The sequence below is a fragment of the Pituophis catenifer genome, unplaced genomic scaffold (assembly GCF_029215685.1).
Source record: "Pituophis catenifer annectens isolate HBS135680 unplaced genomic scaffold, rPitCat1.0.hap2 SCAF_48, whole genome shotgun sequence".
Classification (NCBI taxonomy): Eukaryota; Metazoa; Chordata; class Lepidosauria; order Squamata; family Colubridae; genus Pituophis; species Pituophis catenifer.
In genome coordinates, this window is record NW_027256928.1 from 242,609 (window position 1) to 260,716 (window position 18,108).

General features: G+C 58.3%; 1 protein-coding gene across 1 annotated transcript; it reads right to left on the reverse strand.

The window, feature by feature from the left end:
• Positions 1 to 361: 361 nt before the first annotated feature.
• On the reverse strand, positions 362 to 17,584 carry PRPF8 (pre-mRNA processing factor 8). The gene is made up of 43 exons (XM_070956521.1): positions 17,490 to 17,584; positions 16,479 to 16,593; positions 16,182 to 16,350; positions 15,176 to 15,340; positions 14,855 to 15,073; positions 14,227 to 14,439; positions 13,830 to 13,955; positions 13,497 to 13,602; positions 12,848 to 13,038; positions 12,560 to 12,679; positions 12,183 to 12,372; positions 11,840 to 11,959; positions 11,530 to 11,664; positions 11,018 to 11,147; positions 9,938 to 10,134; positions 9,641 to 9,847; positions 9,388 to 9,551; positions 8,960 to 9,086; positions 8,655 to 8,847; positions 8,208 to 8,395; positions 7,885 to 8,123; positions 7,336 to 7,482; positions 7,037 to 7,247; positions 6,830 to 6,946; positions 6,490 to 6,737; positions 6,227 to 6,406; positions 5,698 to 5,833; positions 5,406 to 5,575; positions 5,192 to 5,321; positions 4,910 to 5,056; positions 4,602 to 4,762; positions 4,278 to 4,469; positions 3,872 to 4,109; positions 3,656 to 3,784; positions 3,453 to 3,566; positions 3,163 to 3,336; positions 2,836 to 3,029; positions 2,189 to 2,428; positions 1,963 to 2,104; positions 1,481 to 1,621; positions 1,148 to 1,287; positions 850 to 1,052; positions 362 to 641 (listed from the first exon to the last, which is right to left on the reverse strand). Exons 2-43 carry the CDS (start codon positions 16,576 to 16,578, stop codon positions 487 to 489), a joined length of 7,008 nt encoding a protein of 2,335 aa, XP_070812622.1. The 5' UTR covers positions 16,579 to 16,593; positions 17,490 to 17,584; the 3' UTR covers positions 362 to 486.
• Positions 17,585 to 18,108: the final 524 nt, after the last annotated feature.

The following is an 18,108-nucleotide window of genomic DNA, read 5'->3' on the forward strand; positions in this document are numbered from 1 at the left end:
AGCCGTGCTGCGGAGGGAGGTCCCGAAGCTGCCTCCGGGCGCGCCAGAAGCAGCGCAAGTGGCTCGGGTGGAGCGTGCGTGCGGCCCCGCTTTCACTTTCGAGGGGAAGCAAAAGTGGTATTTTCCTTCAGGGCGGGGCTCCAGCCCAGACACCCCCCAACAGTCCTCGTCCAGGCTGGTTCGCCTCAGAACCGTTCCAAGTCCTGCCAGCCTCATGGTGGGGAGAGCTTCAGGAACCAACCGAGAATCCCCCCCCCCCCGGTTCCTCCCCCTCTTTCTGCCCTCCCCCAGAACTGAGTTGAGTCTTGTGGGAGGGGCTGAGCAGCTGAGAGGTTCCACAAGAGACACCTTTACAGTATACAAAAATTTATTAAACAACTGAAACATCATGTAGACACTGACACTATACAGAAACACTTCTTCGCACAAGCCCAATGGGATGGGGGGGGGGCGTTCAGGCACGGGGGGGGGGGGGGCACTGTCAGTCTAGGCATAGAGGTCCTCCCGGTCTGCTGAGTAGACCTCCCCTTCCTGCAGAAGGGCGAAATTGAGGAAGTGGGAGGGGCGATGGACCTCATGGTAGAATTCCTTCGGGTTGGCCAGCTGCAGCTCGTACTTCATGTTGGGGTCATGCCGGACACCTGCAAGGGAGGAGAGTCCTGTTCCAGAACCCAAAATGGCCAGGGACCCTCTGGAGGGGGGGGAGTCACAGAGGTGCCCGCCCCACTCCTTATGCCACTTCTGCCATTCCTTGGCCCCCACCAAGGGCAACAGGCAGGTTGCGACACCCAGGACCAGCGGGTGGGTGGTGGGTGGGAAGGGCTCTGGACCCCCATCTCTCTCACTCACCCATGAAGTTGTAGTTCCAGGAGCTCTGGCCCGGCACCATGAAGAAGCCCAGGAAGCGGTCCGAGAGCAGCATCTGCACCCGCTCGTAGTGGGAGGGCAGGTAGCCCTTAGGATTGTTGCCCTTGTCTGTGTTCTGCCGGCCCCACTCGTAGCCGCTGGGGGTCAGCTTGTAGGCGGTCAAGGTGCAGGAGCCTGGAGTGAAGCTGCGGGAGGAGGGGCTGGTCAGCGAAGGGGGCCCATCGGCTCTGCTACTCCCCGCCCCTCCCCAGCCGACGAGCGAGCAGATGCCCGGACTGACCTGCAGGTGATGATGATGGTCTTCTCCCCGTCCCAGGAGGGGTTCTCGGCCATGACTTTGGCGTGGGTGGTGACGTCTTGTGGGGAGAGCTGGGGAGACTCGTTGGGCTGGGTGTGAATCCACCCCAGGGGCTCCATTTCCTACATTTGGGGAAGAAGCCGGGTGGGGGGGTGTCAAGCAGTGTCAAGCGCACAGAGGCCCAGCCTACCTGCCCCCCTTCCCTCCTAGGAGCGTTTGCAGCAAGACAGTAGTGCCCAACTGTCTCCTTTAAAGAAATGAAAGATCCCAGGGACCCCCCCCATACACCTGGGGCACCCCAAAGAGATTACTTACCTTGAGGTACTCATGCTGGGGCAGCTGGCCGGGGAGGTGGACGGTCTGATGGGTTCCCCACTGAGGCACCATCACAATACACCGAATCTCCTTCACCTGGGGGTTGTCTGGGGGGCTCACCCCATAGAGGTAGCCTGCAATCTGGGGGGGGGGGGGACAGAGAGGCCGGGTCACCCGGGCACTCACAGCCAAGGGTCTTGGCAAAGGGAGAGGGCCACACTGCACTCAGCTGAAATTCATGGGACGTGTGGAGGGACAAAGACATCCGGGCTAGCACCTGCGCTCTTTGTGGCCCCCTCAGGCACAGCTCAGTCAAAGAGGCTCTGGGGCAAAGGTCAGTGGCCGTTTTGGCTTTCTCCTCCCTTTTCAAGAACCCACTCAAGCCGAAAACTTGATGCAGAAACAGAGATGAGCAAGATTCTTAGCGAAAACGGATCCCTGGCAGGCAACCCCAGAAGGCAAACGGGTGGCAGGGAGCACACCTGAGCTCGCAGGTCGGAGATGCAGATGAACTTCTTCAGGACGTTCTTGGGCAGGATGTAGGTGTAGCCGGTCTCTTTAATGTCGTCCGAGGAGACGTAGATGTGGTTGGTGCGCAAGTGCAGGTTGGCTGCAGAGATGGCCCTGGGGGAGGAAGCGAAGGGTGTCAAGCAGCACCTGAGGAGGAGGGCGGGGAGCCCTCCCTCCCTCCCGGCTTCCGCCACCCACCTGACCCGCCACTCGGTCTTGGAGGAGAAGGTCTGGGTCTCGTAGTTGCTGGTGGTAGAGGTGATGATCTCGTCGCCGTGCTTGTTGACCGTCCGCGTCTGGGTGGCTGTCAGCTGGCTCTGCTCCTTGGTCTGCTTCTCGATCTCTGCGATCTGCTGACGCTGCTGGGAGGGGGCTGAGATCTCCATGCCGAGGATGATGTCCCGGATCTCAGACTGGGTTAAGGAAGCCACATTCACACTGGCAAAGAGCGAGCAGGACAGGGCAGGTTAGCAAACGGAAGCCTTCGGAGCACTTCTGTCAGGGCTTTGGGGCGCTGGCAAAGATTCCCCCGGCCTCAACCTGGCGGGCAGGGCAGGCCCCTCCTCCGCACCAAGGGAGGTCAAGAGAGCCACCTGGCCACCTACCAATAGCACTTAGGCTTCTATACCGCTTCACAGTGCTTTCCAGCCCTCTCTAAGCAGTTTACAGATTCAGTCTATTGGCCCCAACAACCTGGGTCCTCATTTTACCGACCTCGGAAGGATGGAAGGCTGAGTCAACCTTGAGCCAGTGAGATGTGAACTGCCAAACTGCAGCTAGCAGTCAGCTGAAGTAACCTGCAGTGCTGCACTCTAACCACTGCGCCACCTTGGCTCTCGACCTACTTGTTCTTCTTGCCATAGTCGGCCAAGATCAGGTCCTTCAGCTGCACCTCCACTTTGATCCACTCCTCATCGGTCAAGGTGGGCCAGATGTGGTGAGGCTCGGTGATGGTGGTCTTGTCCGGCTTCAGGATGACTTTGGCCCGATCGTTGTTGACATGCAGCGCCCTCAGGATGAGTATCAGGCGGGAAAAGGCCTGGGATGGGGGGAACGTGATTGGCATCCCACGCCCACCTGGGAGAGGAGCAGAGGCCGCGTGGCATCCAGGCACACTCAGCCCTTCAAGCGTGCCCATGCCTGTGCCCGTGTGTGAACGGCAGGTGGCTCACCGTGTAGGAAGAGATGGTCTTCAGCCAGTCATCGTAAAGGTTGAAGAGGACCATCTGGGGTTCGGTTGCCTTCAAGATGAGGTCCCCAAACTTCTCTACCTTCAGGCAGGCCTGGAAGGGCAGCTGCAGCTCCGAGCCTTTGATCACGATGTTGGGGAAGTCCAGCAAGTGCACCTGTTGGGGGAGATTAGGGGTCCCACTGGTCATTGTCCAGAGCTCCAGGCTATGGCCACAAAGGGAGGAGGAGCCTCCTTCCCATCCTCCCTCTCCTCTCTTGCCCCTTGGCCTACCTCCAAAGGATCCAACATGCCCTTCCGGGTGACGATAATCTGCTTGGGCTGCTCCTCCACAGGCAGGGACCGGATCAGAGCCGCCACCTCCTCCGCTGTTTTCCACTTGGCCAGCTGGCAAGAGAGGAGACAGCAAGGGCATGAGAGGGGTTTCCCTCCCTGCCCCAAGAAAACAGGGCAATGGGGCTGGCCCAAGACCTCACCTGGCCCAAACGCTTTTGCCCAGCCCAGACGGAAGTGTGGATGATCTTCAAGAAGAGCTGCCCGGTCCGAGGGTTGAAGATGAAGATGGCCCCGTTGATTGGCTTCGTTGTCAAGTTCCCCTCGAAGGTCTGGAAAGAAGCTTCTGCTGATTAGGAGGCGCTCAGCCCCACCCCTGACCCCCGCTTGCCAGGGAGAGGGAGACCAGAGCCCCTCACCTTGTGGATGGTGACCCTGTAGACATTGGTGTCGTCCACAAACCAGATGATCTGGTTGGAGAAGAGCTCCCCGTAGTTCTGTGAGGACAGGTAGGGCTCGGTGGGCTCCGAGGAGTAAAGTTGCAGCCCCTTGCGGATCCGTTCCCTCAGCACATACAAGGCGGGGTTGGCTTTCATAATCTTGGCCATGGCCTGCTGGATCAGCGGCTTGCTTCCAGGGAACCAGTTCCCGTAGGCGCTGGGAGGAGGGTGGGGAACAGAATGAGTCCCTGAGGGCCAGACCTCCGCCCCCACTCCACCAAGAGAACCTGGCTCATCTGGATGTGGCCCAAAAGTTCGACCACGTCACGCCCTGCTTTCTGTGGCTGATCCACCGAGCCTGCCGGATCCCTGCCCCCCTCCTCACCTGTGCAGGTTGTAGGCCAGGTCAATGGCAATGAGGACCCCAGTGGGGGAGGGGTAGATGCTCATGTTGTCCGTCGTGTAGTCCAGGAACTTTGCCCGGGCGTAACGCTCGATGTCGTGTGAATCATAGTCTCCCCAACGCAGCTGGATGTCGATCCAGTACTTCTGGGTGGTGGTGCTGTCCATCACGTCCCTGATCAGCAGCAGCAGAAGGAGGAGGAGGAGGAGGAGGAAGGGCAGGAGGCCATCAGCATGGGAAAAGCAGGCAGGAAGGGGGGGCTGGGGAGAAGCCCCCTTCTCCCACCTCCAAACCCAGTGGGCTTACTTGGAGTCTGCCAGCAGGGAAGGCCGGGAGACGTTCCACTTGTAAGAGGCGAAGAGGAGGATGTCCGCGCAGGAGGAGTTCATCTTATAGGACTTCCTGGGGTGGATGGTCTCTTTCTGCACCGTCTCAATCTCCAAGGCGTCCAGCTCCTGGTCAAACACCTGGAACCGGCGGAGAGGGAGGAAGGGGGGTTGGGAGCAAGTGGGGAGGGGGACCCAAACCCCTGGCCTGGAGGAGCTCGGCCACCTGGGGCTGCTTGTTGGGGGCCTGCAGGGAGCTGGGCTGGGGGAGAGCCAAAGGACCCTCACCTGGCAGAGGTCCATGACAATGCTTTCGTGGATCTTCTGCCACAAGTGAGCCCGGAAGATCTGGATCAGGGAGATCTTCAGCGTGGGGATTTTGCCGTGCATGAAGATGCCAGTCAGGTCCAGCTGTACCTGGAAACCCACGTACACCTGCCGGAGGGGAGGCAAGGGGGGTGAGGCCTCATAGAGCCTTAGCCCAGAGGCCCTCTTCACACTGACCCCCAAAGCCCTGCCAGCCCAATCTCAAAGGGCACCCCCACTGCACCAGATGGGAGCGTGACTCACGTTGGCCCTGTTGATGGTGGGAGACCACCAGAGGGTGAACCTTCGGTTAGGGATCTGGTTGAGACCCGAACGCTGGGCATTGGTCAGCTTCTTCCACTTCATGGACTCCTCGAAGCCACTGGCTTTTTCCCTGGACAGGAGAGCAGGACGCGTCACCCCAGGAGTTGCCCACAGCCCCCCCTCCCCAAAGGCCATGGCACGGAGCGATCCTCACCAGAAGAGCCCCTCCCAGGTGGGGAAGTAGGTGCCCTTGAAGAGCGTGTGCTCCAGGATGCCCTCCACCCCGCCCAGGGCCTGGATCATGTCCGTGCGGTAGTTGTTCAGGTTCCAGAGCTTCCCGTCATGGCGCTGGTGGGTCCACCAGAAGGGGTTCTGCTTCAGCACCTGGAAGGGGGGGGAGAGAGAAGGGGGCCTTGGGAGGGGCCGCAGAGCTCTGGGAGCCTTGTGATCTTCCACAAGCACCCGCTACCAGGAGGGGGCATGCTGGGGTGTGGGGGAGGGCAAACCTGGTACTGCTTGAAATCCGTCCTGACTCTCCAGCCCTTGTCGTAGGCCAGAGTGTGCCGGTCCTTCTGGAAGAGGGTGTTGATGCGTGGGATGCCTCTGTCCCACGAGTCCTCCAGGTCCTCCAGGGTCAGGCGCCTGCCACAGGGAGAAGGGGCCAAGGCTAGCTAAACCAAAGGCCGCCTGATCTGAACCACAGGCCTCTCAAGGCCCAGGGAGGACCCAGCAGCTGCATTCACGTGGTACACTAAGTTCAGTCCCTTTTAAACCTGGGCTAACGGTTTCTGGGCCTGGCACAATCTACAGAACCAGCCCGTTCAGTTTGCTTCTGGTTCCTGTGCTGACCCAGAACATGAATGAATCCAAGAGCTCCTTTAAAAGCAGCGTGCCAATCTGGCCTTAGCGTGGTAGCTAGCATTGTAAAGGTCACAAAAGCCACCCCAGGAGATGATCACCCTGCGGTGGGCTTCTTTCTCCTCCTCCTGGCAAGTCTGGCCGAGGGTCCGCCTTCCCCACCTCCCAGTAACCCACCTGTTCTGAGCAATGGCTTCCTGCCGCTTGAGGGCATATTCGGCCCACACTCGCTGGGAGTCGATGAATTCGCTCTCCCACGGCTGGATGTACCGGTACAGATTGGGGATCAGCTGGTCCTCCTCGTGGCTCATCCCGGACCGGAAGTGAGTGATACCCACATCCGTCTGCTTGGACCACCTAAGGAGCAGACCCGATTTGCTCAACCCAGGGAGCTGAGGCCGACCGACCTGCCCCAGCAGACCGGGCAACCGCCTCCTCACCTGAGGTCAGATTGAGGGATCAGGACGTGGCCCATGGATAGCATGCCCAGCCCCCCAAGCTCCTTGGGGGTGTAGAAGACCACGGGTGGGAAGCGGCTGGGCATCTTGGAGTTCAGGCCAATCTTGATCCGAGTCTGGATCTTGTTCTCACACTTCACCAGCAAGTCCAGCAGCTCCTGGGTGTTCACCACGGCCTCTCGGAAGTAGGTCATTAAGCCGATCAGGGCCGTGTTCCACTTATTCACAATCTGCCAGCAGAAGAGGAGACAGGACGGGAGCTCAGGTACTCCTCTTGCCAGTGCCTGAATTGAGACCTCCTCCCTCCTCCAGGCCTCCCTACCTTGGTGAAGGTGGTGGAGCCTGAGGCCATCAGGATCTGCCTGACCCGGTTGTGGAACCGCTGCATGGACTCATCGTCCACTCGCAAGAAACATTGTGCGGTGCGTTCCTTGGTCACCTATGACAGCAGAGAGCAATGAGTGTGGGGGATGGCACTTTGTCAGCCCCCACGCCCCTGGAAGCAAATACCTTCCTGGAGGCCACCCACCTCATTCTGCAAGTTCCACACGCCGTCCTTGTGGGTGAACTCTTCGTAGCTTGTCCGGCACTTGGGCAGGATGCGACACTCAAAGCCGCACATGTTGAAGAGTAGGTTCGGGTTGTCCTTGCTGTACACAGACACAAAGCTGTTCTCCCACTGCACTGTGGTGACGGAGCGCGGCAGCCGGTTCTTGATGTCCCAGAAGACAGCGCGGCCCCTGCCAGGGAGAAGCGCCGAGTTTATGGGTTGGCCCTCCAGCCTCCGCCCCTCCAGGAAGACAGCTACCCTGCCAGCCACATGCTCACAGGTTAACGTCATGCTTCATGAGGCGCATGCGAGCGTCACGAGGCCAGCACTTCTTGTTGTTGTAGCCTACAATGTTCTCGTTGTTTGGATCCGGGTGCTCAGTCAGGTAACGCTGGATCAGGTCCCTGGCCTCATCCGCGGTGAATCTGCAGAACAGCAGCCCACAGGCGTCAACCCTGTCCACGTGCTGTCCCTGGAGATGGGGACGGGGATGGGGCCCAGGACAGGTGTACCGCCACTGGTCTGTCTGTGAGACCCCCCAGGCTGACGAAATAGCCCAGCCTGGCCCTGGGACTACAAGCAGGCTGCTTCCAGCTTGCTGGACAGGCAAAGAACCAGCCACTGAGAATCAACACAGACATACAGGACAGTGACATCTCTTTAGTCCATTATATCTGGTCCCTGCCAGGACACAGCTCCCTCCCCACGAGGGCCACCCATACCCAACTTGTGGGAAATGGGCAATGTGTGTGGGGGAATAGGGGATTTCTCAAATCACAGCAGTGCCGTCCCTGCCAAGCATGCCAAGTGCCCCCCCCCATTGGTACCTGAAGAAGATGTGGATGCGGTCGATGTATCTGCAGAACAAGCGTATTGGGTGGGCCACCTCTGTGGCCAAGTCTTGGAAGCTGAGGAAGTCATTGGGCATCTGCGGTGGACCGGCCATCTCACTGGCCCGGTGCAGGCCAAGCACCAGCAGATCCATCACCAGCCCATAGTACTGGACAATGAAGGAGGCGAACTGCAGGCCCCGGATGATCCCATAGGAGTTGGTGTGGTTCATGTCCTGGGGGGAAAAGGAGAAGCAGAGGGTCAAGGGCGCCTCTGGGGTCAAGCCTGTGCCAGGAGCCTAGCAGCCAGCTCAGCCTACCTTGTAGTTGATGACCACGTTGTTCTTGGCGGTCATGTAGTCGGCGATGTTGTGGTCGACAATGAGACGCAGCAGCCTGTTAAGCAGCGTCAAGTCGATCTTCTCGTACATCTTCTCAAAGCGGGACTCGAGCATGACGTTGCACTCCCCTTCGCTGGTCTCCCACACGTCCTGCAGGTTGTTAATACCTGGAAGCCACCAAAACCATGTCAGAAGATTGCAAGGGAGGAAGGGCCCCCTTTGCACCCTGCAGCGATCGGGGCCAGAGGCCTGGCTGGCCAGTCACGTCCTTCTCAGCCATCCTGGAATAACGATAGACGCTCCCAGCCTGGACCACCCTGCTTTTTCCTCCCTCCAGAACAACCCATCACTGCCTCTCAATTTAGGTCACCCAGTCTTAGGGAGGAAGGGGTGGCTTCACCAGTGAGACCCTATGCCCAGACTCACCCTGGCACCACTTGTATACTAGCAACGGAGGGGGCTCTGTGTCAGCTGGCTTGATCCACGGAGGGAAGAGACGTCTCTTGTCAGCCTCGTACCACAGGTATTGGTCCAGGTAGGCATCTGTAATCTTCTCCAGAGGCTCCACATCATAGACAGGGACCAGATGGCTGTAGAGGTCCATAAACTCGATGCCCACCTGGCCAAGGAAAACACTGATCACGGCACTCGTACGTCAAGCCCTCGTAAGCAGCCACGCACTGGTGCGAAACGCTTGACCAAGGCTGCCCTCTCCTCTTGCCGAGGCTCACCTCCTTGAAGGCTCGCTGGGTCAGCAAATGTCGCTTGATGCGTGAAAGGGCCTCATGAGGGTTGTCGTAGGCCTGCTCGATCAGGCCCAGCTCCTCCCGCTGGGACTGGTTCAGACGAGACTTCACACTGGAGGAAGGAAGTGAGGTTTGGGAGAGCAGCTCAGATCCCTTCAAAGAGAGCTCTGGGAAGCAAGACAGGTAAGCAAGGAGGCAGGTGAAGCCAGTGGGATCTCCTGCCACATGATCTCCCAGACATAAAAGAATGCACTCGCAGCCCCATATGCTCAGGGGAAAGAGTTGGGGTAAAAACAAGTAAGGCCTTTTCACAAAAGAGTGTTTGGGTGCTGCGCTGTGAGATGCTGAGCACCCCACCACCCCTCAGCATCGCACATCCCCTCCCTCCCAACGGCAGCCTCTCCTCAGGGTACCTGTAAGCCTCTTTCAGCCTCTCCAGGGCCAAGATCAGGAGCTTGGTGTCATGCTTGTAGGAGAGGGGAGGGAAAGGGATGGGGGAGAAGCGCCGACTCTCCAGCCAGTGCACCGTGGTGGTATAAACAGCCACAGCCTCCTCTGCGGTGATGTAGGGACCATCCTGCAGACGAACCACAGCAGAGTCAAAGCCAGGCCACCCGCGGCAGGCCGCCCTGCCTCCCCCAGCGAGAGGCACAGGGGGCTGCCCACCTTCAGGTAGTTGTGCTGCCTCTCCTGCTCGGCCTTCAGGTAGAGGCGAGTCAGGCGGCCCAGGTTCTTCTTGCAGACCGTCTTGTCCACAGTGGCCCCGCGACGGATGCGCTCCCGGTTGTAATGCGCTGTGTTGGTCCACCAGTCTGCTTTGGCCTTCACGTACCGCAAGATCATGTTCTCGATGGGAGTTGGCAGCCCCGGGACCTGCAGTGGGACAGGAGGGAAAGGAAAAGCTGGCCCAACCTGAATGGCCTGCCCCATGTAGAGGGAAGGAAAGGAGGGAGGGGGACTCGCCTTCCAAGGGATATTGGCCTTCCAGCATCGCCATGCTTCACTCAGGTGCTGCAGGATGGTCCGAGCCTTGTTCTGCTTGATCCCCTCGGGCATCATGTCCAGGATGTCGTGCATCACTGCCGCCCGCAGCTCCAGGTCGAAGTGGGACTCCACCCGCTGCTTGGTGACAGTCTTGGCCACCCCCTTTGAGTGGCGGCCTGCAAAGAAGGGTGGGAAACAGATTCCCTGGGTGGTCACTCCCTGGACCTTCCGGGAGGCCACTGGATCTCCCCAGGACAACAGAAAAGCTCTCAGCTTTTCTAGGATTCAAGCTTGATTTGAAAGGACTTTGATTTTTAGAGAAAAAGTGATCAACTATAGCACAGAAGCAGCAGGGGAAATGGGTGAGAATTGCAGCGACTTGTCCAGCCACAACAGAATTTTTTTTGGCCTGGAGCCGCAGTGTGTCCTGGATGAAATTTATCCAGCCAGGATTCACACCGGGTTGACCAGTTGGCTGGTCTTGTGATGGCTTCAAACGACACCAACTATGCTACCCATCTGGGCCAGCAGTGAAGGTGGGGAGTGGGGCACAACTCCCGAGGGGTCCTCCTCTTTCTGAGTGGCCAATTCATCTAGAGCAGTGGGAGGGGAGAGGTGAAGCCCAGGGATCTCCACTAGGGAATGCCAAATGTTTTGATCTTCTCTCTCCTGTTACTGGGCGTCATGATAATCACTAGGGTAGACCACCCGCTACCTTGGGGTGAAGCTACTCAGTTATAAATCTCTATGCCAGGCAGGAGAACCAGTGGAGCATGAGACCTAGTGCCCTAGGAGCTATTAGGATCTGGCTGGGGAGGTGGTGTGGATTTGGAAACTGTTTCCTAACCTAAGTAGTTCCTGTGGCACTTCTGAAGGATTAATAAAACTTCAGGAAACTTTTCCAGGAAAAATAAAACCCCACAGGATCACAAACGACCCAAAACTATTTGAGGACTCACAAGTGGGACATTTCGCTGACCATCGTCTCATTTCCCCCCAGGATCAGGCTGCTCAAGGAATGACCTGACTAAACCCAGCCAGAAGAGAGGCTCTGCTTACCTTCAAACTGCCTGGCCAGGAGGTTCCCGAGCCATCGCTCCAGCAGAGGTGTAATCCCTCTCATGAAGAAGAGCCACACACGCCAGCCTGGAGCCCAGAAACCACAGCCGGGGCCCTTCCCCACTGGCCCCTGGACAAGGGAAGGAAACGCTGAATTGTTTCACGGGGCAACCAGACACGGCCTGGCACCCAAGTACCCTCACAACTGCCAGAAATGGAATGGGCCCACCTGACTTTTGGGTCCCAGGCCGGTCCACGAGATTCACTTGCTACAGTGCCCCTATGTCAGAAAAGGCTCCCCCCCACTTGAACCCAGGTTGACCTGCTGGAAATTACTGCCCGCAGAGCAATTTGTACTGCCAGCATGCGACTGTACTACAGGTCAATGATTCTGCACCCCAGCAACTTAATTTTTTTTTTACAGAATATTATTTCCTGTAAACCGGCGAGCCTCTTCTTCTCTTGGGATGGCAGCCGAAGCTCAACCTCCCCAGAAGCTCAGCTGCACTCACTGTGTTGAAGCGGTAATAAATGAGGTGCTTGAGGTCTTTGCACATCCGGATCTGCCTCATCAGCTTGTATTTGTACCGGTACATCCCAGTCAGCTGCCCCACGTGAGCAAAGATGTACTGGAGGCCGTCTGCCAGCTGTGGGGAAAAGCAGCGGGGCTGAGAGGAGACACCCAGCTCAGGGTTCAGCTGTGGGGGTGGTGGGGGTGGTGTTGGGGTGTTATTCCTGGGCACTCTCTGGGCTGGGGGAGGGTTTGCAGTGTGCCACAGGGTCTCCCAGGGCCCCAGCGTTCAATAGGATGGCGCCACCCACCTGGAAGGCATCCACATTTCCTAGCCTGTACTGGACATGGCTGTCCACCACCAGCTTGGTCAGACGCAGCACCTCCCGGCACAAGTGGAAGGCGTTGCCAAAGCGAGACTTCTTCCTTTCCTACCGAGAGAGAGGAGAGACTCTGAGCAGCATTGGGGGGGGGGACCAGGGAACCCCGAGGAGGAGGGGAGGGCAGTCCAGCAGGGACAGTCCCAGCATGTTCCATTGCCCCCCCCTCTTCTCCACGGACACAGTTGCCTGAAAGCAGCACTGGAGGGGGATGCACACGGCAACATGAGGGCCTTACAGCTCTCTGCTACAGGACAAGGGAAGGGGGAGGCACCTTGGTGGTGAGGGTCTTGACGGGCTTCAGGTTGAAGTTGTAGTCCAGGTGGAGGTAGTTGAGGTTCTTGCGGTGGATCAGAAGGTTGAGCATGTTGTAGCCCTGACGGCAGACCTGCAGCCCCACCTCCACCCAGTCCAGCTTGGTGGACTGGAAGAACTTGGTGGCCTTGAAGGAGCGGAAGAGGTATCTGGGGGCAGGAGACAAGGGGAGCTTTGGGTGGGCACGCTGGACCGGCCACTGGGTCACCAGGCCCCCGCTCTCGCTTGTACCCACCAGCCAGTCTGAGCTGCCATCTCCTTCCAGGGGACGGGAGACCCCAAGAATGAGCTGGGAGGGACGGGGGGGGGGGCTTTTTCCCAGGGCCCCCCACTCACCTCTTCTTTTGCGCCTTGGGGGGCCTGTGCTTGAGCGCGTTCAGGACGTAGTACTTCAGGAGCTTCTGGTAAGAGACCCGCACCTTCACAGGCTGCCCGGCAGGGCAGTGCTCTCGGTACCTGACAGCCGGGGAGGAGGAAGCTGTGAGTTCTCAGCCTGCCCAAACTTAGAGCAGAGCCCCAGACGGCAAGCCCAGGTTCAGCCAAGGCTGGAGGCGAGAAACAGAGCAGCCGTAAGGGGCCTTCAGACGGAAAGGCAGCAAATTGGGTCACCTCAGCTACGCTTACCAGTTCTTGACCAGAGGTATGTCGAGGGCTCGCCGGGTGCGGCCAGAGCGCAAGTTAAAGGGCCGCGGTGCCCAGAGCAAGGCGATGCCATTGGCCGTGTTGTCCGTGTAAAGAGGGGTCTCTTTGAGGAAGGGCTCCACAAACTCTGGCAGCTCAAACTCCTCGTCGTCATCAGGGAGTGGCTCCTGGCTCTGGGAGGATCAGAGGCGGTCACAGAGGCCCCCAAGCCCACCTCTGAGGCCCCCAAGGGAGCCCACCTCTGTTAAAAAGGGGGCCAGTCGGCAGCCCTCGAGAGCCGGAGGAGCCCAGGACCAAGAACCACCTCCCCCTTCAGACGTCCCTCCGGACGGTCGAGCAAAAGCCGCAGACGGGGCAGAAGGTTCCCTGCAAGCCCTCCTCCTTTCGCCATCCCTAGTCCCATTCTACGGAATGTTATCAAAACGAGCATTTCCCCCTTATTTCCGCCCCCTTATTCATTTGTTTTAGTCCCTCACGGTGGCTCTTCTATCGCTCAAACTGTTCTTTGAAGTCATTGCTGCGTGTATGTTGTATTTTCATTTCTACTTGGAAGACCCTCCAGGTTCCATCCGGAGATGGAAGCAGGCAGAAACAGAAATGCAGGCTTTTTCACACCCCCACATGGTCTCACCTTAACTGAATGTCTGTGTGAAATGGGGTTAATGAGAGGATCAAAGTAGAAAGCTGGCAGGTCTGGATCCTCTGTTTTGATGAAGACCACGTTGGGGGTGTGATACCTGCAGAGGACGAGATGCTGTTAGGACAAGGACACCCCCCCCCCAAAAAAAAGAGCTTCTCCAGGTGCTGCCATTGCCTGAACTGGATTTAACACCAACTGAACCTCCTGGCCCACCCCGTCGGGGTAGGGCAGTGTCCAGCCTGCCAATGGTCAGCCTAGCCCTCTCCCCTCCCTCTGCTCTCCCTCCCCCAACCAGCCTCAGCAGCTCCACTCAGCCGATCTCACCAGGTGAGGTGGACGTGGTGGGGAAGGTTGTTGTAGAGGTAGGGGAAGGCAATCTTGTACTCAGTCCGGATCGGCTGCCGGATGATGATCTTGTTGATGTCATTGAACTCATTCCAGTCCTCGTCCCTTTGAAGCCGGAAGAGGAAGAGCTGTTTGGGAGGGGGCCGCTTGGAGAGGCTCCCAGGTAGTGTCCCCTCACCCCCGTCCCAGCAGAGGTCAAAGGATCCACTCTCACACACCTTCAGGCTTTTTCCCCAAACCAATTCACCCAACTGACCATGCCCCATTCTGACTGTCACTCAGCAGCAACATGGGGAGGTCCAGCAAGCAAGCAAGCCCTGCCCACAGACTGCCACCCCTCCCCCAATGTCCACAAGGCAAAGTCTCTGCCACTCACTGCAGGTTGATGTCTCGAACCAGGGGCTCAAACTTGGGCCCCCCCGGGATAGCCATGTTGAGGGCCTTGGAGGTGAAGAAGGCCTTCAGGTCGAAGAGGTAGAAGTAGTTGTCGTCCACGAGATCCGTGAGGAGCTGGTTGGCCAGGCGATAGAGGGTGGACATCATGGGGAGGGTGAACTGCCATCGCTGGTAGGTGGAGCCGTTGACATACCTGCGGGCCCAGAAGAAGCAGGGAAGTCCCCGGGGGGGCTTTAGCAATTGCCCTTCCCCACAAAGCCTTTGTTCTGCACGCAAGAACTGAGAGCCCCCCGGGTTATTTCCACAGCTCTTCTGGACCCTCCATGAGGTCAGAGCATGAACTGCAGAGACAGAAGACGGCTTCTCTCCTGGAAGCAGGAGGCGCCCAGGGCCCTTTAACTGACCCAGCAAAGGAGATCCACACCCTGCTCCGTGTTCAACCCCCCCCTCAAGTCTGGGAGCTGGAACCCCATTGGTTCTCCGGTCAGGGATGGGGGGGGGGATATTTGGCACCATTTCTTACTCCTCCCCCATTCCCCACCCCCACCCGTTAGGGTGTGTGTAAAAAGTATTTTTTCCCCCAGAAGGGAATGAGTAGGGGTACGCACTTGCGGCTGTCCTTCAGGGGCTGGTGGTCATAGAACCAGTCCAAGACGGGAGCATCTTCCTCTGGGTCCAGCTCCAGCTGGATGGCCTCCAGGGGCTCCACGTCCAAGATGTTGTCTGCGTAGTCGAGGGGGGGCTCTTCGTCATCAAAGGGCGGGAAGCGCATTCGCTTGAAATGCCGCCGGTCCCTCTTCTCCCGCCTCATCATGATCCACATGGACCTTGGGATGCATCCAATGCCAAAAATTAGCCACGGCACAAGGCCAATTGCAGCCAACCTGCCCGCCCTCCCCCCCAAGTGCCAGCTGGGGAGTCTCCCTTACCCCCACTGGGCGATATACACCGGCTCGATCACCCATGGGATCTCGTTCACAAAGGAAATGGCCCCAGTGATATGATAGAGGACAGGCACATCCCGGATCTGCTCCCAGGGCATCGGCATGTTCTCCAGGAGCTTCAGAACTGCGTGGGGCATATACTTCAGGGCCCTGGGAAGAGGAAAAGGGGAGAAGCATGTGGTACCCACAGTTGGCCAGCACAGTCTGCGCAGCAATGCAGGGGAGGATTGGCAGAAAAAGTCTGCTCAGCTACCAAAATGCAATTCTTGAAATATGCAGGAATCTCACTGCAAGATACAAGCCTGGTGAGTGTAGCCTGGTGAGTGGGAGAGAATGTAGTTTTGGCTTTGAAAAGTGGGAAGAGAGCAACAAACTATTACGGGACAGAGAACTCCGTCGTGAGAAAAAAATCAAAATAACCCTGTCTCAATTTTGTCTGATGTAAGGGAACTCTGGTTTTCAAGGTTCTGCTATTCTAGCCTACAATACACACGTTCCTAGAGTCTGTGCTGTTGCCGCTGCTTGTCTGATCTCAAAGTCTGACATCCATCGTGATGCCCCGTCTGAAGAGGTCAAGGCAAAGTATCGCTGGCCCTTGCAGCAGGAGATTCCTGGGAGCCAGGGCTCCAAGGAATCCTTAAGATTCTCACACATTGGTCCTGCTGCCCAGAGGCCACCTGCAAGCCCCCTTAGGCTCATAGCCTGAGAAGAATCTGAAATCTCTTCCTCTTCTAGGGCTGCCAAGGCCGCATCCGGATCAGCAGCGCCTTGTCCAAGACAGGAAGTACAGGGCATCTTCTGGGGTTCAAACTGCTGCGAGCTGAACCACAACACTCAACCTGGCCACCCACAGCATTTACTGGGCAGTGTCAAGTATCCTCTCCCCACAATGCTCTTCACCTGGAGATCTCCTCAATAAAAACACCTGTGCTGGAGATGCGCATAACTCAGCCAAGCCGAAGCAAGCCATGGCATTTTCCCCAAGTCTCACCCCAAATACACTCGCTTGTCATGACGGAATTTCCTGTTGGTCATGTCTCCGTGATCACGGATGATCTTCCTCACGTGTTCAGGTGGCATGTCCTCCTTCTGGGCATCCACAAAGCCAAATTTCCTCTTCTCGGCATAGCGCTTTGCCTGCAGCTGCTGCCATTTGCGGGCTAAAAAGAGAGAGAGAAAAAAACCCGGCACGAAAGCCTCTTCACTCAGCCCCTGGTATTCCGCCCCCCCGCCCCCACAACTGCTGGCATGGGAGTAATGGGGACAAAGTCTCGTCCCATGACTGTACCTTTCTCCTGCAATTTCTCCTCCGACATGTAGTCGGGCAATGGAGTCAAGGGTGTAGGCATTGGGGGGCAAGGGCCCCGGAAAGGGAAGACTCCTGCCATGGTGAGCAACGCAACCTGGGAAAAAGAGACAATCTCTGAGTGAGGGAGAGGCACAGGCAACTCCTGGAGAGGCAGAAGCAGCACAAGCAAGTCATGTAGAATTGCAGAGAAGACACAGCAGCAACAGTGCCTTGGGGGCTTAATCTAGAAAATGTCTGTAGTGGGATAAATAATATTCTGCAAAAGCGCAGAACCACCACGAAGACCAAAGACTACCAGTCACCCCGCAGTCCCAACAGGGGGCCACATTCACCCAGAGCTTCAGATAAGGAAGGCAGTTGCTTCTTCACAGCTGACCCCCTCCTTCCTCTTTCTGCACCAGCTCAGAGCTCTGGATGGTTTCCACCAAGGGACCTTATAAAAAGCACAGTGGCAGCTTTCCACCCATAGTTTGCATGGTGAGAAGGTTCATGAACATGGAAACTCCATGTTCACGGAGGGGAGCTGCAAGGCTGCAATGACGCTCAGCACAAGGCAAGTGGCGCTGGACTAGCGGCCCAGGCTCTTGACCTGCTTCTCCCCACGTCTCTCGTTTTCTCTGACTCTGTCTGTCTGTCTGTCCGTCTCTCTCTCGCTCTGCGCGGAGGAAGGGCACCAAAAGGGACCATCCAAGCTTCCAGGAGCATCTCATCTCCCAGGCAGCCTGAGGGCGACTGGGCCGCATCGGTGGCCTTTCCGGAGGCGACCAAAGCAGCATCAGCAGCCGCCTCCTTGCCAAGAATAGACCGGGGGGGGGGTTGCGGCTTTCCTTCCGTCCACGGAGGCCCAAGACCCGCCTGGTCCCTCAAGGAAAGTGGGCGAAGCGGGTCTTCGGCTCCACGGGAAGCGGGACGCAGATCAGCCCAGAAATCAGCTGCGGCCCGGACGGGCGTCGAAGGAAGGGACCTGGGAAGGGAAGGGGAGCCCCGCACCTGCCTTCCCCTCGCGAGGGCTCCGGGCCCCGCCGGTTCCGACCAGGGACTCCCCTCGCTCCTCCGCAACAAACTCCGCTAATGGCGACGGCGGCGACGAGCACCGCTTTGCACGCTCCCCGCCGAGAGTGCGCGTGCGCAGGCCTCCGGAACCAGATGTGAAGGCGGGTCCATGACTGCCTCTGACCAATCAGCGCCGGCTCCGAAGGACGGGTTTTCTCCGTTCGCCTCGGAAACGATCGGAGTGCTTCCGGTGACGACTGCGGGGGTAGCATGGCGGGGGCAATTGGTCCGTGGATCCGTTAGGCCCCCCCCATCTCGCGTGCCCCCCTTTCGGGCGGGACTCCTCGCACCGGACCGTCCGGGGCCTTGGGGCGGCCCGTCGCCCTCATTGCCGCCCGCCGCTCCGAACAGGTCCGGGCTCCCTTGGGAGTCCCACGAGCGGCGATCGAGCACCGACCCCCCCCCCCCGCGAGGCACTAGAAGCCGCAGGAGTTTCTTCAGGAGAGACCAGGCCAGCCGACCTGGCTTCGTCCTTTGCCGAAGGGACCCAGTTAGCGGACCAGCCCAACGCGGCGGACGTGGCAAGCTTAAGATTTCAGCCAGGCGTTCGGCCGGC